This window comes from Salmo salar, chromosome ssa06, assembly GCF_905237065.1.
Source record: "Salmo salar chromosome ssa06, Ssal_v3.1, whole genome shotgun sequence".
Taxonomy (NCBI): domain Eukaryota; kingdom Metazoa; phylum Chordata; class Actinopteri; order Salmoniformes; family Salmonidae; genus Salmo; species Salmo salar.
This window is the reverse complement of record NC_059447.1, coordinates 14,917,894-14,940,550: the sequence shown is the minus strand read 5'-3', so window position 1 is coordinate 14,940,550 and position 22,657 is coordinate 14,917,894. Positions and strand designations below refer to the sequence as shown.

At 42.5% G+C, this 22,657-nt stretch overlaps 1 protein-coding gene across 1 annotated transcript; it reads left to right on the top strand.

The window, feature by feature from the left end:
- Positions 1-2,169: 2,169 nt before the first annotated feature.
- On the top strand, positions 2,170-22,575 carry LOC106606431 (metalloproteinase inhibitor 2). The gene is made up of 5 exons (XM_045719833.1): positions 2,170-2,562; positions 18,957-19,057; positions 19,164-19,272; positions 19,960-20,084; positions 20,263-22,575. The coding sequence occupies exons 1-5, from the start codon at positions 2,433-2,435 to the stop codon at positions 20,458-20,460; spliced, it is 663 nt and encodes a 220-aa protein (XP_045575789.1). The 5' UTR covers positions 2,170-2,432; the 3' UTR covers positions 20,461-22,575.
- Positions 22,576-22,657: the final 82 nt, after the last annotated feature.

Below are 22,657 nucleotides of genomic sequence, written 5' to 3'. Positions count from 1 at the left end.
TCTTCTTGATTTATTAAAGAAATGAACACTGACCAAAAAGAATGACGAAAAACAGTCCTGTAAGGTACAATGACTATACATGGAACAACCACCCACAAACAGAAGAGAAAATAAATTAGAAGCAACGACAACCAGCTGCTTCTAATTGGAGGTCGTTCCCAAAACTAACATAGAAATAGAAAAACTAGAAAACCCACATAGAAATAGAGAACATAAACCAAAAACCCCGAAACACACAAAACAAACACCCCCTGCCACGCCCTGACCAAACTACAACAACAAATAACCCCCTTTACTGGTCAGGACGTGACAGGATGGGCAGTGTGGGAAATCTTTCCACTGATATAGTTTTCCTGTCCTAATGACCATGACCAGAGATGATTTATTTGTGGCTAAAACTGAAATTCTATGTTAACTATTGCTTCATAGTGAACTACTGAAGTACCACATATATTCTCTGTCTCATGGGTGAGGCCTTTAGCCTGATCCCAGATCTGTGTGTACTGTAGGAGTTGGCAATGGCAAGGCAGTACAAACATATATGGGAATAGGCTGTGAAGCACTTGTGTAGTGGCAACTGACTGGAAGACTGGGAGCTGTCCTCTCTCTCTTTCTCTTTTTTACATGGGCATGGGGTAGCCGGCAGGCAGCACAGAGCTGTGGAAACGCAACCAAGCAAAAATGTTCAATGCGCAAAAGAGTGGAAATATAGAACCCAGAGGAACAGCGGATGGACGCCAAAGATGATGTCAGAGAGAGAGTGAGAGAGAGAGAGAGAGAGTGAAATGTGAGTGACTCACGCTCCAACCACAACTCTCCTCTCTTCCTTATTCCTCCTTTCTCCTATTACAACACACCATGTACTCCATGTTATCCACACACACACACACACACACACACACACACACACACACACACACACACACACACACACACACACACACACACACACACACACAAACCCCTCCCAGGCCAGAAACAACACAAAACACAGTCTGGAGGCCACAAACCCCAATTCTCCAAGTCCCCTCAACTTCCCTGCTGGTGTTTCAAGCAGCCAGTGGTGAATAAGTTTTTCCAACAAAGGAACTGGCCATTTTTGTGCATGGGAGTAGGGGGATGCTAAATGCCTGAATATATCTGACTATAGCATTATGTTTCATTCAGCAGGAAGCCAGGGAGCAGGGAAAGAAGCAGGGGTTTGGGTAGCTTACGTTAGGGGAATTGCCACCAGATTGAATCTATTACGTTTAATGGGATGATGTCATCCCTCCTCCCCCTAAACCTATATTCTCTCTCTCTCTGTCTGTCTCTCTCTCTATCTTTATTTCTTAATTAAATTCAATTCAAAGGGCTTTATGTGCATGGGAAACATATGTTTACATTGCCAAAGCAAGTGCTATAGATAAAACAAATGTGAAATAATCAATCAAAAATTAACAGTAAACATTACACTCACAAGTTTCAAAGGAATAGACACATTTCAAATGTCATATTATGGCTATGTACAGTTTTATAATGATGTGCAAATAGTCAAAATAGTACAAAAGGGAAAATAAATAAACATAAATATCTCTCTATCTCTCTCTTTATCTCTCTCTCTTTCTCTCTGTGTACTGGTATTTCCTTGTGTGCTGTGATGTCTTGGGTTTCCTATTAGCTACTGAAATTGCTCCCAGACACACAAGGTCCACATTGCACTCACTATACAGTAACAACACAGGGCTGTGGAAGCACACTGAGAGATATTTGAACTTGGGAAAAAGTACAGCAAAGTAGGCCATCGGTTGTGGATAAATGCTTATAGGAAATCACATGACAAGAGCAGGCGCTATTTTAAAAGGTTGTAGACATCAGATAGTACATGTTTGGAATTAGTGACTTGTTATTAGGCCTAAATCCAACCTTTATTCAAGTCACATACTTAGATAATGCCATGAGGATATGGAAACGGAGACTTCATAGCCTACATATAAAGATATACATAATGTAGGCTAGACTCTTAGACACATTACATAAGCCTAGCCTATTGATGAAAAACAACCTCATTGTTACTAGAGCTCATTCAACATTAATCTTCTGTTTTATAAAATGCTCAGCCTGCCTGCCACTGGTTTGGTCCTGACTGGGGGAGGAGCTCACAGCCCACCATAAAAGGCAAGGAAAACACATTTCTAGGTGTCTGTCAGTCTGGAACAGTCTAGAAGGGAAAGAGCAATGTTCTAGTGTAGTTTACATGTCACACTTTCATTAGTGCGATCCTTTTGTGATATTTGGCGAAACAATCGAATTCACGACCTTCTGAAAAGCTTGGGACTGAATATATATTTGTGTTTCTGTTCTTTAGCTGTCGTGGGGTAAACATTTTCCCTCCACGCGATAGATTGATAGATTTTTCCATACAGTCGACAGTAGAATAATTCGTTTCCAAAATGACTTGGTCCATAAGTAGTTGTTTCATTACTCTGGTCGTTCTGTTCCTCTGGCGGGTCGAAGACATCGCAGAAGCTTGCAGTTGCTCCCCTGCGCATCCTCAACAGGCTTTTTGCAATGCAGACGTCGGTAAGCAATTTTGGCAACATTTGTTTCTCTTCACATGTTGATAGATATGCTACTACACTGTATCAAGATAGGCTACTACACATTTTTGCGCATCATGCAGAATTGTCTGTGGTCGCTGTAACTTTGTATAATTTTCATGCCATGATCATTAGGCCTATATTTACGTATTCTCACACAATTATTTACATAATTAAGTAGGCAACAGTAAAACAGACTACAGCCAGGGTTCTCAAACCCTGTTCCTGGATAGCTACCCTCCTGTAGGTTTTCTACACCAACTGTTCTATTTTGCTATAGGCCTACAGTATGCCTTCAGATTCATTGTTATTTGTCCAAAAGCTAAATGATATACACCAAAATGTAAAATTGATATTTTCCTACATTTAGCCCAGCACTCAGCTGTAGTGTAGACTTCTTGGTGTAGACTATTATGAAAATCAAATAATAGTGGTAGGTTATATCACTTATCTTTGACAGTTAATATGTTTCACTATTTAAGATGGATGGCCTGCTTTATTTGCAACATACTGGGAATACAGGAGGGAATGGTGATGGGTGGAATAGAGGCTGCTAATGAACACCTCTCTTTTTCTCTCTCTCACACTGCACACACACAGCATGTTGCTTCAAAACAAATGTTCAATTCAACATGAAATTATACAATAGTTCACATACTTTACGTTTTACAGAGAGAACCCATCAACCCCCCCTCTCTCTCCTTTTTCTTTTTCCTGTCACACTGATGCTCTAGAGTAGTCTTATAGCATCAGCTACTGTACCAGACACTGTGCCCTCTATAGAGTAGTCTTATAGCATCAGCTACTGTACCAGACACTGTGCCCTCTATAGAGTAGTCTTATAGCATCAGCTACTGTACCAGACACTGTGCCCTCTATAGAGTAGTCTTATAGCATCAGCTACTGTACCAGACACTGTGCCCTCTATAGAGTAGTCTTATAGCATCAGCTACTGTACCAGACAGTGTGTCCTCTATAGAGTAGTCTTATAGCATCAGCTACTGTACCAGACACTGTGCCCTCTATAGAGTAGTCTTATAGCATCAGCTACTGTACCAGACACTGTGCCCTCTATAGAGTAGTCTTATAGCAGCAGCTAATGTACCAGACACTGTGTCCTCTATAGAGTAGTCTTATAGCATCAGCTACTGTACCAGACACTGTGTCCTCTATAGAGTAGTCTTATAGCAGCAGCTACTGTACCAGACACTGTGCCCTCTATAGAGTAGTCTTATAGCATCAGCTACTGTACCAGACACTGTGCCCTCTATAGAGTAGTCTTATAGCAGCAGCTACTGTACCAGACACTGTGCCCTCTATAGAGTAGTCTTATAGCATCAGCTACTGTACCAGACACTGTGCCCTCTATAGAGTAGTCTTATAGCATCAGCTACTGTACCAGACACTGTGCCCTCTATAGAGTAGTCTTATAGCAGCAGCTAATGTACCAGACACTGTGTCCTCTATAGAGTAGTCTTATAGCATCAGCTACTGTACCAGACACTGTGTCCTCTATAGAGTAGTCTTATAGCATCAGCTACTGTACCAGACACTGTGCCCTCTATAGAGTAGTCTTATAGCATCAGCTACTGTACCAGACACTGTGCCCTCTATAGAGTAGTCTTATAGCATCAGCTACTGTACCAGACACTGTGCCCTCTATAGAGTAGTCTTATAGCATCAGCTACTGTACCAGACACTGTGCCCTCTATAGAGTAGTCTTATAGCATCAGCTACTGTACCAGACACTGTGCCCTCTATAGAGTAGTCTTATAGCAGCAGCTACTGTACCAGACACTGTGCCCTCTATAGAGTAGTCTTATAGCAGCAGCTACTGTACCAGACACTGTGTCCTCTATAGAGTAGTCTTATAGCAGCAGCTACTGTACCAGACACTGTGCCCTCTATAGAGTAGTCTTATAGCAGCAGCTACTGTACCAGACACTGTGTCCTCTATAGAGTAGTCTTATAGCAGCAGCTACTGTACCAGACACTGTGCCCTCTATAGAGTAGTCTTATAGCATCAGCTACTGTACCAGACACTGTGCCCTCTATAGAGTAGTCTTATAGCAGCAGCTACTGTACCAGACACTGTGTCCTCTATAGAGTAGTCTTATAGCAGCAGCTACTGTACCAGACACTGTGCCCTCTATAGAGTAGTCTTATAGCAGCAGCTACTGTACCAGACACTGTGCCCTCTATAGAGTAGTCTTATAGCAGCAGCTACTGTACCAGACACTGTGCCCTCTATAGAGTAGTCTTATAGCATCAGCTACTGTACCAGACACTGTGCCCTCTATAGAGTAGTCTTATAGCAGCAGCTACTGTACCAGACACTGTGTCCTCTATAGAGTAGTCTTATAGCATCAGCTACTGTACCAGACACTGTGCCCTCTATAGAGTAGTCTTATAGCATCAGCTACTGTACCAGACACTGTGCCCTCTATAGAGTAGTCTTATAGCAGCAGCTACTGTACCAGACACTGTGCCCTCTATAGAGTAGTCTTATAGCAGCAGCTACTGTACCAGACACTGTGCCCTCTATAGAGTAGTCTTATAGCATCAGCTACTGTACCAGACACTGTGTCCTCTATAGAGTAGTCTTATAGCAGCAGCTACTGTACCAGACACTGTGCCCTCTATAGAGTAGTCTTATAGCAGCAGCTACTGTACCAGACACTGTGCCCTCTATAGAGTAGTCTTATAGCATCAGCTACTGTACCAGACACTGTGCCCTCTATAGAGTAGTCTTATAGCAGCAGCTACTGTACCAGACACTGTGCCCTCTATAGAGTAGTCTTATAGCAGCAGCTACTGTACCAGACACTCAGACCCATTTTCTTCTCCAGATCATTTAAATCCCCTTGGGGTCACATGAAGGGAGATATTCTCAATCACAACCAACTAAGAATATTCTAGCATCTTCTTCCTTCATGTCCTTGTGAAATAAACACTGGATAGTTGTTAATTCTGTGGAATGTGACTGACCTATGTCTGGCTCATTGTGGATTTGACAAGGTCAAAATATGCTAGAAATCTATCCATTTAAAGTAATCTGTCCTTTCAAAGTTGCTGTCATTGCTGTTATGTTAACATCCATACAGGCAGATACGAATAAAAAGAGCTTGTGTAATGCATTGTGGGTAAATAGTGTTTGTTGTGAGCTCTACTATGGGTGGTTCTCTGGCCAGATCCTTGTATTGGTCATCAAAGTGCACCATGAACAGGCAAAATGTTGGGAGTCGAGTAGCACAATCCACTGTGTTGTGACTGAGAACTGTTTTTCTGGGACCTTCTTCTCCGTCAAATCACATTTTATTGGTCGCATACACATGTTTAGCAGATGTTATTGTGGGTGTAGCGAAATGCTTGTGTTCCTAGCTCCAACAGTGCAGTAATATCTAACAATTCACAACAATACACACAGATCTAAAGGTAAAAGAGTGGAATTAAGAAATCTAGAACCCTGGACGGGTTCTGCCCTGGTCAAGCCTAAACCACCAGAACAACAACTGCAGATGATAGATGCCTTCTACTGCAGCCACTATTACTACTGTATAGTTACTACTGCTAGCCTGTGTGGCAAATGGAATCTGGGAAACATGGGCTTTGGTGTGAGGTCCAGGCAGGGTCGCTCACGTTCATTAGGCCACTCCGTAGCAAAAAGTTGTGCAATGGAAAAAGAAAATGAGTGTTTCTTATTTGACAAGTTTAGGTAGTAGGCCTACCTCCCCGTTTCGGAAAGTTTTCTTCAGTTTCATGACTTGTGAACATGACCAAGTAACCTCTTAGAGAAAAGGATTCCAAAAGGTTTCTTCAGTTGTCCCCATAGGAGAACCCTTTTTGGTTCCAGGATGAACCCTTTTGGGTTCCATGTAAAACTCTCTGTGGAAAGGGTTCTATTTGGAACCCAAAAAGGTTCTACCTGGAACCAAAAGGGGTTCTTAAAAGGGTTCTCCTATGGGGACAGCCGAAGAACCCTTTTAGGTTCTAGATAGCACGTTTCTATTTCTAAGAATGTACTACAGCATCCACGTCCAGCCTGAAAGCTGATGACTGTATATGTACTTTAAAGAACCAGGGAATCCCACTAGTTCTACTGTATTTTAGTCAATTCCACTCCAACATTGCTCATCCTAATATTTCTTTTACTTTTAGATGTGTGTATTGTTGTGTATTGTTAGATACTACTGCCCTGTTGGAGCTAGGAACACAAACATTTCAGTAACCCGCAATAACATCTGCTAAACATGTGTCTGTGACCAATAAAATAGTATTTGATAAAATTGTATTTGATTTAGTCATATTAGGCCAAACCTTTGGTTTCCCCCGACAAGGATCTGTTTCTGGGCCTCTTTCTCTTCTGATTTGACCAGGTACAGACCACTGCCTGTTTGGGTTACTTGTCTTTACATAACTAACTTATGCTAACGAGAATCTCTGAACAGTGACCGGCTTGTCTTGATGTTTAAATACTGTTTTTTCAGGGACTTTCTTCGTGGTTGTGAGCTGGCTCAGCCTGTGGTGTGTATATACAGCAGTTTACTTATTCCACAGTTTCTCTGCTATAGGTTGCAATGGCACCAGAGCTTGTAGAGTTTCACGTTTTAATGTGAAATGCCTTTCTTGCGAGCTCTAAACCCAACAATGCAGTATTCAGTATCAATGTAGTACTAAAAAAATAACATAAGGTAGAACAAAAACACACAAGAAATAAGATGAACATGAGAAAGTAAGAAGCTGCAGTACAGTATATACAGAGTCCGTTCCAATACCATATTTCCAATGTGCAGGGATACTGGAGTGATAGAGGTAGATATGTATAGGGGTCAGGTGACTAGGCATCAGGATGTATGAGAAACAGAGTAGCAGCAGCATAAATTAAGAGTGTGTGTGCGTGCAGTCAGTATAAATATGTGTGCATGTTATGGGTGTGTTGGAGTGTCGGTGTGAGTGAGTTTGTAGAGTCCTGTGCCATACCAAGCAGTGATACAGCCAGTCAAGATGCTCTCGATGGTGCCGCTGGATAATTTTTTGAGGATTTTGAGGGCCCATACCAAACTTTTTCAACCTTCTGAGGGGGAAGAGACCCTGTCGCTCCTTCTTCATGACTGTGCGCGTGTGTGGACCATTTAAAGTTCTTAGTGATTTGGACATCGAGGAACTTGAAGTTCTCCACTGCAGCCCCGTCGATGTGGATGGGGGCGTGCTCGGCCCCCTGTAGTTCACAATTAGCTCCTTGGTCTTACTGACATTGAGGAAAAAGCTGTTGTCCTGGCACCACACCGCAAAGGTCACTGACCTTCTCCTTGTAGGCTGTCTCATCGTCGCTGGTGGTCAGGCCTACCACCGTCGGCTTGTCATCAAACTTGATGATGGTGTTGGAGTCGGGCACGGCCACGCAGTCGTGGGTGAACAGAGAGTACAAGAGAGGACTAAGCACACACCCCTGTGGGGCCCCTGTGTTGAGGGTCAGGGTAACGCAGGTGATGTTACCTACCCTCATTACCTGGGTTTGAACCATCAGGAAGTCCAGGATCCAGTTGCAGAGGGAGGTGTTCAGTCCCAGGGTCCTAAGCTTGGTGACGGCAATGGTGGTAGTCAATGAACAGCATTCTCACATACAGTACCAATCAAAAGTTTGGACACATCTACTCATTCAAAGCTTTTTCTTTATTTGTACTATTTTCTATTATTATGTCAAGAGTGTGCAAAGCTGTCATCAAGGCAAAGGGTGGCTACTTTGAAGAATCTCAAATATGAAATATATTTTGATTTGTTTAACACCTTTTTGGTTACTACATGATTCCATATGTGTTATTTCATAGTTTTGATGTCTTCACTATTATTCTACAATGAATGAGTAGGTGTGTCCAAACTTTTGACTGGTACTGTAGGTATTCCTCTTGTCTAGGTGGGTGAGGGCAGTGTGGAGTGCAAATGAGATTGTATCGTCTATGACTTTGTTGGGGTGGTATGCGTATTGGAGTTGGTCTGGGATGATGGAGTTGATGTGTGCCATAACCAGCCTGTTAAAGCACTTGATGATTAGATGTGAGGGCTACAGGGCGGTAGTCATTGTAGCATGAAGCCTTAGACTTCTTGGGAACAGGAATGATGGAACAGGAATGATGGAACAGGAATGGGGAGGTTGAAAATTACAGTGAATATGCCTGCCAGCTGATCTGCTCATGCTCTGAGAACGCGCCCTGGAATACCATCCGGCCCCACTGCCTTGCGAGTGTGGAGCTGATTAGAGACCTTATTCAAGTCGACCTCGGAGAGCGAGATCCCCCAGTCCTCTGGGGCCTCACGCATGGTGTGGTGTGGTTATTGTCGAAGCGTGCGTTAAATGCGTTGAGTTAGTCTGGTAGAGAGGCATAGTTGAGCAGATCACTCCCGGGTCTTCCTTTGTAATCCGTAATGGACTGTAGCCCCTGGGCTCCCGAGTGGCGCAGCGCTCTAAGGCACTGCATCTCAGTGCAAGAGGCATCATTACAGTCTCTGGTTCAAATCCAGGCTGTATCACATCCAGTCATGATTGGGAGTCCCATAGGGTGGCACACAATTGGCCCAGCGTCGTCTGGGTTTAGCCAGGGTAGGCTGTCGTTGTAAATAATAATTTGTTCTTAACTGACTTGCCTAGTTAATTAAGGTTAAAAGAAAAGAAAAACATGCAAGGGGCATAGAACCTGTGTAATATGATTCAACTTTATTCCTATGTTGTCCTTTTGCTTGTTTGATGTAGAAACACAATCCTGTTTATGAGATTAGTGCAGCAGAATAAGGCCTAGGTTTAGGTTAAAGGTCAAAAGCAGAACGGTCTTTTCATTGCACTTTCATTTCATTGACTAAAAGGCTGTGAATCAGGGTTGGAGTCAATCCAATTTCCATTCAGTCAATTCAGAAAGTAAACTGAAATTCCAATTTGAGGAAGATTGGTGCTTTTAGTTTACTTCCTGAATTGACTGGATTAAAACGGAATTGACCCCAACTATGCTGTGAAATGCACAAACCATGGTCAGAATGGGTTATTTTACTGTCAACGGTTTCTAGTATGTGAACACTGGACACTGTTTGCTTTTCTATTGCACAACGATGCCTTGAAGTTGGCAACGTGGTCACATTGCAATGGCATTGTCATCCCGTCTGATGGAAATGAGGAAATAGAGGGCCAATGAAGAGCATGACCAAGCATCTGAACCTGTTGAGAAAGTCCCTGGCACACACTGCCTTTTAAAATCCAGCTGTGTAAACCCATAACCTCTGGAAGGATTTTTAATCTCTGGAAATTCCTTGGTCGATTTTCACCACTGAATATCAGACAATATTCTTTGTAATTTTCCCGATGCCATTAACGGGCTAAGCTATGTTGAAGGCGTATTTTTATACACAAACCATTCTGATGAAATAAATCCTTGGCCTGCTTTAGAGGTGACCTCATTTGGCCTGGTGTACTAGTTTGGTGCTGTTCGCCATTTTCAGGATACATCGCATTTCTTAACGCAAGAGGTTCAATTTGGGACCTCCTGCCGTCTCAGTAAAGGTGACTGGCATGAATGAAACTGTCAACCTAGTTTCTGTGTGGTCCATTGTAGGTTGGTGCGGTGGGGTGGCAGGCAAGAGGAGGGACCGCGCCTTCGGTCACTTTCTTTAAAGGAGCTTCAGTATTTGTCTTCCACTGGACAGAGGACAGAGAGTAGGAAAGACGGGAAGCGAGTGTGTTGCACAGGGCTGGGAATTGCCAGAGACCTCGTGATGCAATATTATCACCATACTTAGGTGCCGACACGAGATGTTTTGCGATTTTTCACAATTCTGTATGTATTGCAATTCGATACTGTGATTTTATTGTGTTTTGATGCTCAAAAATATTGCTCCACATTTGTCTTCTGCAGAGGGACAAGGGAGAGCCATGAGAAAACGAGGTTTGATCAGTCATGGAAATAAAAGTGCTGAAAACACTGGTTTGGTGCAAGTACAGCCAACTAGCACAAAAATAATATTGCGATATTGTCAAAACGATAAGATATATCATAAAAAATAGTATCCCGATATGTAACTGTATGGACCCCGCCCATCACTAATGTCACAGGCAGCAGGTGACATTTGAACCCATGCTGACACTGGTAGGTGTATGTTCTGTAGGTGGTAGCACATCAAGCTAGACCACCAAGGCCACTTGGTTCCTTCTTTTGTCTTTAGGCAGAGGTGTACAGTCAATTCCAGGGGGGGAGTATTTCATTGTCTGTCTGACATGTACTGAAACATATGAACTTGATATACTCTTCGCTCCTTGTGGACTACTGCGATAACAACGCCATGTACTGAACGTACTGGAAGTCTTCTTCTAATTGGCATCTCCAGACAGTTTATTCAATCATGAGAAGGGATTGAACAGAAGCAAATCCATTTCCATCCACATCAATTGAAATCGTCCCGTCAGGGCTGACCGGTTACGGAGCCCTTCAATGCCGCTCGACGGTCAGATGTTATGCCAGTCATGCATTTGACCAAGCAGTCCGCTGCCTCGTATTGCTTCTAGTTGGAGGGTTGTGTACCTATGGAGAGAATTGGGGAAAAGGAATGCAAACCTTTTGGGATCTGAAGAAAGTAGGCTGACTGATTTCTGCTCTGAAGACAGGCCCTGCTGCAAGCTGTGTCAACAGACGATACCATTAAAACCACATCCTTTTCTGTCCAAAGCAAAATCTGCGCCAGCTTTGACATCACAACAGCTCCTTATGTACTCAGGGTTTGGCTGGGCTGTTTGTTTATCACGCGGATAGGTTGGCTAACGGTTGTTCATTCTACTAAGTGAGATGATATTTCCATGCTTTTGAAGTCCTGAGTGGATAGCTAACGCAGACGAGTGCTTGAATTGGGCCAGTGTTCAACAGGCTTACCAGCACTTTACCATAATTTAAGTATCGACACCTCTAGGTTAGTCGCTGTAAAACATGAATACCGGCATTGTGAAATTAAAGCGGACCGGCACCTTTTTCATTCTACTTCAAGCACTGGTGCAGTCTGTCCTGTGCGGTATGGTAAGACAGGATGGATGCAGTCTGTCCTGTGTAGTATGGTAAGACAGGACGGTTGAGTACTGATGCAGTCTGTCCTGTGTAGTATGGTAAGACAGGACGGTTGAGGACTGATGCAGTCTGTCCTGTGCAGTATGGTAAGACAGGACGGTTGAGGACTGATGCAGTCTGTCCTGTGCAGTATGGTAAGACAGGACGGTTGAGGGTCTTTGGCAGCACTACAACATGAGCAGCTATACTTGACGTTTCAGAGAAATGTACCATGAAACAGATTGCTGTTTCAGTTAGTGAAGAGGTGTGATGACATGCAACACACAATTCCCTGAGGACAGTTCCTGTTGAGTTTATGGACAACCATTTGAAGCTAAGAGATTTCATTCCTAGTAGATTCTCCAAAATGATTGAGGAACACAATGGGGAACATTTGACGTGAGAGCTAATTGTTTGGTTTGAGTGGATTGATGAATTTGGCATTGCTGCGGAGGGAGCAAGCTCAGTTGGTAGAGCATGGCAACATCAGGATAGTGGGTTCGATTACCAGAACCACCCATTCGTAATAAATGTATGGGTACATGACTGAATCGCTTTGAATCTGCTAAATGGTATACTGTATATGGAATGAGGATTAGATTGGATAAAAGCGTCTGCTAAATGGTAAACTGTGTATGGAATGAGGATTAGATTGGATAGAAGCATCTGCTATATGGTAAACTGTGTATGGAATGAGGATTAGATTGGATAAAAGCATCTGCTAAATGGTAAACTGTGTATGGAATGAGGATTAGATTGGATAAAAGCATCTGCTAAATGGTAAACTGTGTATGGAATGAGGATTAGATTGGATAAAAGCATCTGCTAAATGGTAAACTGTGTATGGAATGAGGATTAGATTGGATAAAGGCATCTGCTAAATGGTAAACTGTATATGGAATGAGGATTAGATTGGATAAAAGCATCTGCTAAATGGTAAACTGTATATGGAATGAGGATTAGATTGGATAAAAGCATCTGCTAAATGGTAAACTGTATATGGAATGAGGATTAGATTGGATAAAAGCATCTGCTAAATGGTAAACTGTATATGGAATGAGGATTAGATTGGATAAAGGCATCTGCTAAATGGTAATTTACTGTCTTTCTTTTGATTTGACTTAATCATTTTAGCTCCTAGAGAAGCAAAGAGCCTCAACAGTGTATCTCCAGCAAACCCAGTTCAGAGCAGTTTTCTTAACTTCATTCCAGGTGAATCCTAGTTCCTACCCTCTTCATCCCTTCTTCATTGGTTCTTCTCAATGTCTTCCTCGATGTCCAACCCTGTGGATTCCACTCCAGTGCCTGTCTTGTTAGTCTTTAGAGGGCAGGAATAGCGGGCAGGAATTGTCGGCCACTGACTGACCACTGTGTTCAGAAGGAAAACAGGCAGCAGGACTGGCTGAACCAGAACCCTTCTCCTCTACAATTAAATGACATGCATGGACATTTTTCCCATCTGCATATTGTTATGAAAGGTTTGTTGATGACCAAGCAACTATCCCAACTAGTGTGTTTGTTGTTTGTGAAAGAGGACAATTAGAAAGTACACTCTGTTCCACAACCTCTCCTGCCAGATAATTCTTCTTGTCTTTTTCACAGCCTTTGGCCATCTTGTTTCCAGGTAACATTGTCATTTCCTATAAGGATTTTATCTATGGTCAACGGTTTCCAGGTAACATTGTCATTTCCTATAATGATTTTATCTATGGTCAACTGTTTTCAGGCAACATTGTCATTTCCAATAATGATTTTATCTATGGTCAACTGTTTCCAGTTAACATTGTCATTTCCTATAATGATTTTATCTTGAGCCCGAGCGCAAATCAACTGGTGTGCAACTCGGGTTAGAATTGGACACACACCACACACTCCATGTTAGTCATAATCATCATTCAGTGGACTCTCCCAGGTTTCACCTCTGCACGGTGGAGTTGCGTAGTAGTCTGGGAAAGTTACTAGGATGAGTCATTTAGCCTTCCCATAGATTAGAAATGAACTTGAAATGGAAGGTTTTTTGGAAATGCTGTTTTACAATGTAACACTGATAGGTAACTGGAATGTTAAAACAGATGTCAGATTTTTCCAGAGCCATAATTGAGTGCTCCCTTTGTGTTCCTTTTTTTCAATGATTGTCTCACAATTTTAATCAATGAGTTCTAACTTTTTAACTACTTGTAAAATGTTTAATTGACTGTCAACAATTAATTTGATTATAAATCCTTTATAAACCCGTAACCTTATTGTAAAGTGTTACCCTTTAATTCAGTTTGGGGGGGGGGGCAGTCAGAGTGAACAAGAAGGAGTTGTTTTATGATGAGCCACTTCCTGGCAAATCTACCCTCTTGGAGCATCTGTCAACAGGCTTTATCAAGGACTTGTTTAAGTCATATTTTTTGAGTGCCCTTTTCAGTGTCCATCCATACTGTGCTGCCTGTATCCCCCCTCCTTTCCAGCACGGTTCCAGCCACTATGATAGATGTGTAGTCCGGTCAGTTGAGCTTGGCTCAGTAGTTTGATAATGGTACCTCATTTCAGCCAGGCAGAGCGTGGTGTTTGTTGACTACACAGTGTACACTGTTGTTATGGCACAGGGCCAATGAGAGCAGACAGTGTAACATCCATCACATCTCCCATTCAATTACACTGATGTAGTGTGTCAACCAAATACAGCCTCAAATGGCCCCAAGGGACCCATAAAACCACTGTAAGACTTCCAATAGCAGCCCCACTGTTCCAGCAGCTCTATAGTGTAATGAATGTGATGGATGGCTACTGGTAACCATCCGGTCATTCAGACAGGAAGTGCGCTTTTATCCCCGCTGTTAGACATAAATGTGGCAGCTAGAGGTTAAACCATTTGGATATAAAGCTGAGGAAGATTGAAATGTATTATTTTGTTTCTGGACAAACTCAGTTAATTCTTCGTAGGTTTGGAGTTTGGAAATGGTAGGACTCATGATCTGCTAAGGTTCAATGGAGAGGGAGATTACATGTCACAATCCAATCATGTTAGTCTATTTTCAAAAGGAAATACCAAATTGACAAACATGAAGAGAGTACTGTATTAGCCATGTACACAGAACCCAGCTCTCATTTCCAACAGCAGACTAGTTTCACAGTACATTTCAGACCGACAGCATTGTCCACCAATCCAAGTGACGCAGCACAACTGTGTCACTCCACAGTCCAGTCAGTCAATATATTCTTGCTTGGTGCCTTTGGAACATTCCACCTGACTTACTTTACCATAGGAGGGAAGCAGAAGTGTCCGGTGTCTGATTCCTGCTCAGCCAGTGAGGATTCTTTCTGCACACTCCGGTCAAGGGGATGACCACCAATCCCCATGGACCTGGAGGAGCAGGAGGCTGTCCCTACACTGGTTGTCCATGGGGCTGTAACACTAGCAACGGTGTGTTTCAGAATGGCAGAGTGTGGAACACAGAGGGAAAGAGGGAGTGTGTGTGTGGCCTCAGAGAAAAGGTCCTCTGTGCTTCCGTCTGAGACTGTTTGTAGACAGTTGTGTAAAGTACATAAGTAAAAATACTTTAAAGTAATACTTATGTAGTTTTCTTTGTCTGTACTTTACTATTTATATTTTTGACTACTTTTACTTGAATTTCACTACATTCCTAAAGAAAATAATGTAGTGTTTTACTTGGCGACTTTCACTTCTACTTGAGTCATTTTCTTTTAAGGTATCTTTACTTTTACTCAAGTATGACAATTTGGTACTTTTTCCACCATTGTGTGTAGACTATAGTGAGACTGTGTGTAGACCTTACCCACTGGGCCCAGACGTGAATTCAATCTCTATTCCACGTTGGTTCAATGTAATTTCATTGAAAGGACGAGGAAACCACGTTGATTTTAACAGTGTGTGCCCAGTGGTTAGAGTCTGTATGACTGCAAGGGCTGCCCTCTCAGAGCTGTTCTGATGCACACAGCAAACCATGCAGCCTGGGTAGAGTTTAGTGCTTTTTCCTGGCTATGAACTTGATCTTAGTTGACTCTTCTCCCTCTCTGTCGATCCTGTTGACGTCTCTCTCGCGCGCTCTCTCTCTCTCTTCCCCTGTCTCTCTCTTCCCCTGTCTCTCTCTTCCCCTGTCTCTCTCTTCCCCTGTCTCTCTCTTCCCCTGTCTCTCTCTCTCTCTTCCCCTGTCTCTCTCTCTCTCTTCCCCTGTCTCTCTCTCTCTCTTCCCCTGTCTCTCTCTCTCTCTTCCCCTGTCTCTCTCTCTCTCTTCCCCTGTCTCTCTCTCTCTCTTCCCCTGCTCTCTCTCTCTCTCTTCCCCTGTCTCTCTCTCTCTCTCTTCCCCTGTCTCTCTCTCTCTCTCTCTTCCCCTGTCTCTCTCTCTCTCTCTCTTCCCCTGTCTCTCTCTCTCTTCCCCTGTCTCTCTCTCTCTCTCTCCCCTGTCTCTCTCTCTCTCTCTCTTCCCCTGTCTCTCTCTCTCTCTCTTCCCCTGTCTCTCTCTCTCTCTCTCTTCCCCTGTCTCTCTCTCTCTCTCTCTCCCCTGTCTCTCTCTCTCTCTCTTCCCCTGTCTCTCTCTCTCTCTCCCCTGTCTCTCTCTCTCTCCTCCGTCTCTCTCTCTCTCCCCCCGTCTCTCTCTCTCTCTCCCCGTCTCTCTCTCTCTCTCTCTCTCTCTCTCTCTCCCCGTCTCTCTCTCTCTCTCTCTCCCCGTCTCTCTCTCTCTCTCTCTCCCCCGTCTCTCTCCCCCCGTCTCTCTCCTCTCTCTCTCTCCCCCGTCTCTCTCCTCTCTCTCTCTCCCCGTCTCTCTCCTCTCTCTCTCTCCCCTGTCTCTCTCCTCTCTCTCTCTCTCCTCTCTCTCTCTCCCCCTGTCTCTCTCGTATCTCTCCTCTCCCTCACCCTGTCTCTCTCTCTCTCCTGTCTCTCTCTGAATGTCAGTGCTAACATATGGTATTGGTATTGCTGGCCTGTCTCTTTCTAAACACATGAAATGGGGATGAGGATGATTCCACAACTGCAGCATGATTGCTATTCCTGCCACTCCTTAACTCTGTTTCCCTGCCTGGAGATATTCTACATTCCTCCATCACTCTCACCATCCTATCTCCTAGTATTCTCTCTCTCTCTTTCTCTTTTGTCCCTCCCTCTCCGTTCTCCCTGTCAACAGTTTGACTCTGTAAAACCTTAAAAGGAAATGTTATTCTCGGTCCGTATTGTAATCCAATTAAGGCACATGCTTCGTACTTCTTAGACAAAGTATAAATTCCCTAAAAGACTGGTCTTAGCCGTACCTGCGGTCGCCACCTTGGGAAATTGGACGACTGAACTCAAAGTAAACATCTGTTTAACATTAGTCTCCAGTCTGATTCACAGCTGAAGGCAGCTAGGGCTGGACTGCACTGAGGTGAACCTCATCTTTCATTCATAGCAGCGTTTTCCACACTGCCCTTTGTTTGTTGCTAGGCAGTGGTACAATTATGGTTTTAGACACCAATAGAAGAGATGTTCATATTAAAGGGATATTACACTCTAAAGTCAAAGTTTGTCAGATGTATTTATTTTTTATCTCAAAAGTGATCTTGTGTTGAGGAAAGTCCACCTCCCAGGCTATATATTGTGTAGATCCATAAATACACATCCCAGGCTATGTATTGTGTAGATCCATAAATACACATCCCAGGCTATGTATTGTGTAGATCCATAAATACACATCCCAGGCTATGTATTGTGTAGATCCATAAATACACATCCCAGGCTATGTATTGTGTAGATCCATAAATACACATCCCAGGCTATGTATTGTGTAGATCCATAAATACACATCCCAGGCTATGTATTGTGTAGATCCATAAATACACATCCCAGGCTATGTATTGTGTAGATACAGCTACATGCCACGATCCCTAATGAACGGAAAGATGAGCACCATATAATTTCCGTATTTGTAGTGCGTATCTTTTTAATTAATTTTGGGTTGAGGCATAGTTGACTCTGCACAACCGATGGCAGGGGATGTGGAGCCATCTTGAGGTCTGTAAACCTCTGACAAACTCTGACAATGGAGTGTAATGTCCCCTTTAAGTAGCTGGTACAGCTGTTAGTAAAAACCCATTCTACTGTAGTTTCTTTAGATCAGGATGTCTGCAAAACAAAAACAAACTGTAATTCCAGTGATAAAGCAACACAAGTACATCTATGTGGTGTACTGGTCCTAATGATGATAGACAGCTGTGGAATAGAGAGAACTTAACATCGTTACAGAGGAAGTTCATCTGTTTGGCAAGGACCATGTTTTTCCACTCCAGCCTTTCTGCCTATTTCTTCTTTCCTTGTCCAACAACAAATCCTTTAAAAATCTCCTGAATCAGACTGAAATGAGGAGAAAGAAGAAAAGAGAGGCTGGTTTGTGTCGCTGTCAGCACCTTCTACCCAGACTGATGGGCGGAGGGCTCGGGAGGAGGGGCCTGGGTCCAACAGTGTGTGACAACGTCTAGTGTGTGACTGATTTCCTGTGCGCATGCGTGCATTCTGGTAAAATTTTCCAAAAGATTGCTGACTAGCTTCCTCAGAGCAGGCCAGGCACATTCCTCTCTCAGATTACAGCTGATGAAACGCTCATGTGCCTCAGTCTTCCTACCAGCACCTGGTTGGCGCCTGAACCATCTGCAGACCAGGCGGGGCAGCATAGTTAAACCAGGCGTGTTGAATTAAAGGCAGGGCAGCATAGTTAAACCAGGCGTGTTGAATTAAAGGCAGGGCAGCATAGTTAAACCAGGCGTGTTGAATTAAAGGCAGAGCAGCATAGTTAAACCAGGCGTGTTGAATTAAAGACAGGGCAGCATAGTTAAACCAGGCGTGTTGAATTAAAGACAGGGCAGCATAGTTAAACCAGGCGTGTTGAATTAAAGACAGGGCAGCATAGTTAAACCAGACGTGTTGAATTAAAGACAGGGCAGCAAAGTTAAACCAGGCGTGTTGAATTAAAGACAGGGCAGCAAAGTTAAACCAGACGTGTTGAATTAAAGGCAGGGCAGCATAGTTAAACCAGGCGTGTTGAATTAAAGGAGAAGCAAACGACCAGAGCGAGGAATCTAGGACCAGGAGGAAAAATGGACTTTCATCTGTTTTGGAGCAAACCTAGCCAAAATGTTACACCCAAACAGTCTAAACTTATGCAGTCTGAACAGACGGTAGAAATGTGGGTCTATAAAGCATTTTACTGTTGTTCTCTTAGATCTCATAACACCCTTAAACCGTCAGTGTCTTACTGACCAGTAAAACGGAAATAGATTATTTCAGTAGAGTTAAACCATGTCTCCCTCTCTTTCGCTCTTCTAGTGATCAGGGCAAAGGTGGTTGGAAAGAAAGTGGTTGAGGCTGGTAATGACGTCTATGGTAACACCATCAAGAGGATCAAGTACGACATCAAACAGATCAAGGTATGATCAGCCTTTTTATTAAGTGGTTTCTGCAGTCAGTGACGTTCAGACCTGCATATGGACATGTTTGATAGATCCTTCTCTTCCTTTCCTTGTGATTGGATAGATGTTCAAAGGTCCTGACCGGGATATCGACGCCATCTTCACTGCACCCTCCTCAGCCGTTTGTGGCGTTACTCTGGAAACCAACGGCAACAAGGAGTATCTCTTCACAGGTGCGGTTCTCACTATGTTACCAAGATCTATTGCCAGCACTGGTTCAACTACCAAGAAATGCTTACAGCATTATGGCCACTGACTGCATGCTGTAGGAGAAAACAAGTGCTTTAGAACAATACATTTTTGGTACAACTTCAGGTTTCAATTTATAATAACTTTTTTAAAATAAATGTTTGTGTTTTTAAATGAATGATGTATACCCATTGATTCTTGAAGAATATAGCTTGTAAATTAGTAATGTCCTTAGTTCAACTGTTGTACCCCATCAGAACCCAAAATACAAGCTTGTTTTAATTTGAATCACATGCGTGGTCAGTGTTTGCATCCATAGCTGTCTATGAATTTGAGGACGGTTACGTTTCTTCAGCCCCATCCCTCAGCTTTTCACCAAAACCATGGCAGGGCGTCTGCTTTGTTATTGTTTGAACTGCAGATTTCTAAATGAATCATGACAAATGTTATACATGCTTATGAATTAACCATTTTATAATTCGTATAAATGTTTATACATATTAAAATACTAATTGATTTTAAGTATTTATGTACACTAGTTATAAATAGTTTATGAATGCTTATTCAAGTTATTATAAAGTGTTACCCACTCGAAGAGTTCCAGTGTTCCTGTCTGTATCAGTATGTTTTCTCTATGGGACATAGACTCACTATCTCCTCTCTGTCTGCAGGCAAGCTGGAGACTGATGGAACGATGCATGTTACACTGTGTGACTTTATTGAGTCTTGGGAGGCCATGAGTGCCACACAAAAGAAGAGTTTGACTCAACGCTATGAGAGTGGCTGCAAGTGCAAGGTGTGTGTGGGGGTGTTTGATGGGAATTATAGGAATATTACAGTACACGAGTTTTGTTCAATATTTACACAGCACATTTTCTTAAAGAGTACTCTGGTCACATTGGGAAATGCTAGAGAATTGGGGTAATGATCAGTCGGTGTTCTTGATCTTTCTCTCTTTCTGCTCCGATCCACAGATCATCCGCTGCACTTCCATCCCCTGTACGATCAGCGCCCCGGAGGAGTGTCTGTGGACGGACTGGGTGATGGAAAAGAGCCACAGCGGTCCCCAGGCCCAACACTTTGCCTGTATCAATAGGAGCGATGGGTCCTGTGCCTGGTACAGGGGGATAGCACCACCCAAGAAAGAGTTCCTGGATATTGAAGACCCCTAAACTCTACAGGTCATCCACTCACTGTTCAGAGTGACTAAAGATGTCTGCAATTAATACATGGAGAAAACAAAAGTACACAAAGCTACAAATCCAAATAATTATGATTAAATAAATCAGTAAAGTAGTTAATAACAATGAATTACAAGACCCATATTGACTTGTCCAGTTGTGATGTCACATAGAGAGGTCAGGTGACAGGTTGCAGGAAATAGTCAGTATGCAAGAGAGCAACAATCTTGAGAAAACAGCACTTTCTGACCCCACACCTCTCTAAAAGCGCTTACTGGTCACTTCTTGTGCAATAAAAATAAACTACAAATCAAATATAGAGCTTCAAGTATTAATTGATCTTGTGCCGTTCATTTGTCGCTCGCTTTTAAACTGGAACCAAAGGTGTTATTGAAACCCAAAAGGGTGATATCAAAATGTTGTTGGCCGATGTGGTCGTGTTTCTAAATAGAACATTATTCCTAAAAAATATACCATCCTAAAGCCTGGGGCATGTTCAGCTGGGCACAATATTGTAGAACGTTCAGATCGTATGTTATATACATGAAGAACAAACATGTTTCTCTGACATAAAGGAAGGAATCATGTAAGCTCTATTCATGGCATTTCTATCTGCAACATTCAACCTTTGCCTACAACATTCAACACTAGCCTACTGAACGTAGCCCTGAAGTAGTTTGGGTCTAAACCAGGGCTTCAGTTTTGTAATGTCATTGACCAAATTAAACATGACTCAGATTCAGTGGAGGCTAGTGGGAGGAGCTATAGGAGGATGGACTCATTATAATAGCTGAAATTGAATAAATTGAACGAGTCAAACATCTGGTTTGATACCGTTCCATTGATTCCATTCCAGCCATTACAATGAGCCCGTCCTCCTATAGCTCCTTCCACCAGCCTCCACTGCTCAGATTCTTTCTTCCTTGCTTTATATGTCTGATAATATTATTCTTGGTGTATATTCTTCGGTGGGATAAATATTCTGTTAATTTTAATGTACTAGACAGGAGTGGTCTAAAAAAAAAGGTGCCACACTGTCTGAAGTCACTGTGTTGTATAACTAGAACTGCTTCATCATTCCTATTATAATATTAACTGGCTTATCTGAGGTCTTACTATAGACAAAACCCTTTGTTGATTTCTCTGCAACGGAGACTAAACCTGGTTGCTTTGGTTCACACAGTGCTATGTTTATATAACTACACTGCACATGCCACACAGTACAGTCTGAAAACAAGGTCATTGAATCTTCCAGTTTTTTGTTATGTACGTATTTTATATTTGTTTAGTTCTGGTATAATTATAATATTTTGCTTTGGTTGTTTTGTATGTCTCTTGGTGTAATGCCTCTGTGTAAGAACATATTTCATTAGAGAAATTGGGAGATTCGTTATACCTTTTGGCAAATTACATGTGTTCTTTGTAAAAAACACAAACTTTTTTGTGTGAATATTCTCGAATTGGGATTGGGGTAAAGGGAATATGTTTGGCACAGTTTTCTGTTCACTTTACAGTACACGTAGTTACTTCACAAACCAGATCAGACCTATATTGTAGCATGCCATAATCTCCACTGAAGACTTGTAATAGCTCCCCAAGCTATTGCCAAGGTTTTAGCTTAGCGGGCTAACATAGTCTTGTGGTGCGTTGGACACCTGGGTTTGAACCCAGCCTGTCAGAGTAGCTTGTTGGGTACCTGTGCTCTGCTTCATCATGACCCATCCTCTGCAAGAGGTTCATCTACAATTACTGTTGTATTACTTCAGTAAAAACTGAACACAATGTTGTACTACTATAATAACTGATCAATCATTTGCCTGCAGAACAGGGATACTGTATCATATAACTCCAAACTTGTATATCCACGTAAAAAAATATTCAATTATTCCGTAATGAACATGGTATCAATTCTGTGTTAGTAAGTGTCTCTTTATGTAGTACTAGCAGAAAAGTAGAATGAAAATGGACGACTCGTGCTAGATCCACATGAGACTGGTGTGTGGAGAAGCAACACAATTTCTTGCATGCATATGACTCCTTGTATCATTCGAACTGTATGGTATCTTCAGACAATGGACAGATGATACAAATAAAAGTTTAGATATACATCTGATGTGTTTATTTTACTTGTTTAGCAATTGTGCAGCAGAATCTATTTGACACAATATTTCACCCATTATTATAATTA

What these genes read in the sequence shown, in the direction of transcription:
- LOC106606431 (XM_045719833.1), top strand. Translation starts at nt 2,433, where the DNA reads ATGACTTGGTCCATAAGTAGTTGTTTCATTACTCTGGTCGTTCTGTTC. An exon ending in TTTTTGCAATGCAGACGTCG is followed by an intron (nt 2,563 to 18,956) that starts GTAAGCAATTTT and finishes TCGCTCTTCTAG; the next exon opens with TGATCAGGGCAAAGGTGGTT. An exon ending in CAAGGAGTATCTCTTCACAG is followed by an intron (nt 19,273 to 19,959) that starts GTGCGGTTCTCA and finishes CTCTGTCTGCAG; the next exon opens with GCAAGCTGGAGACTGATGGA.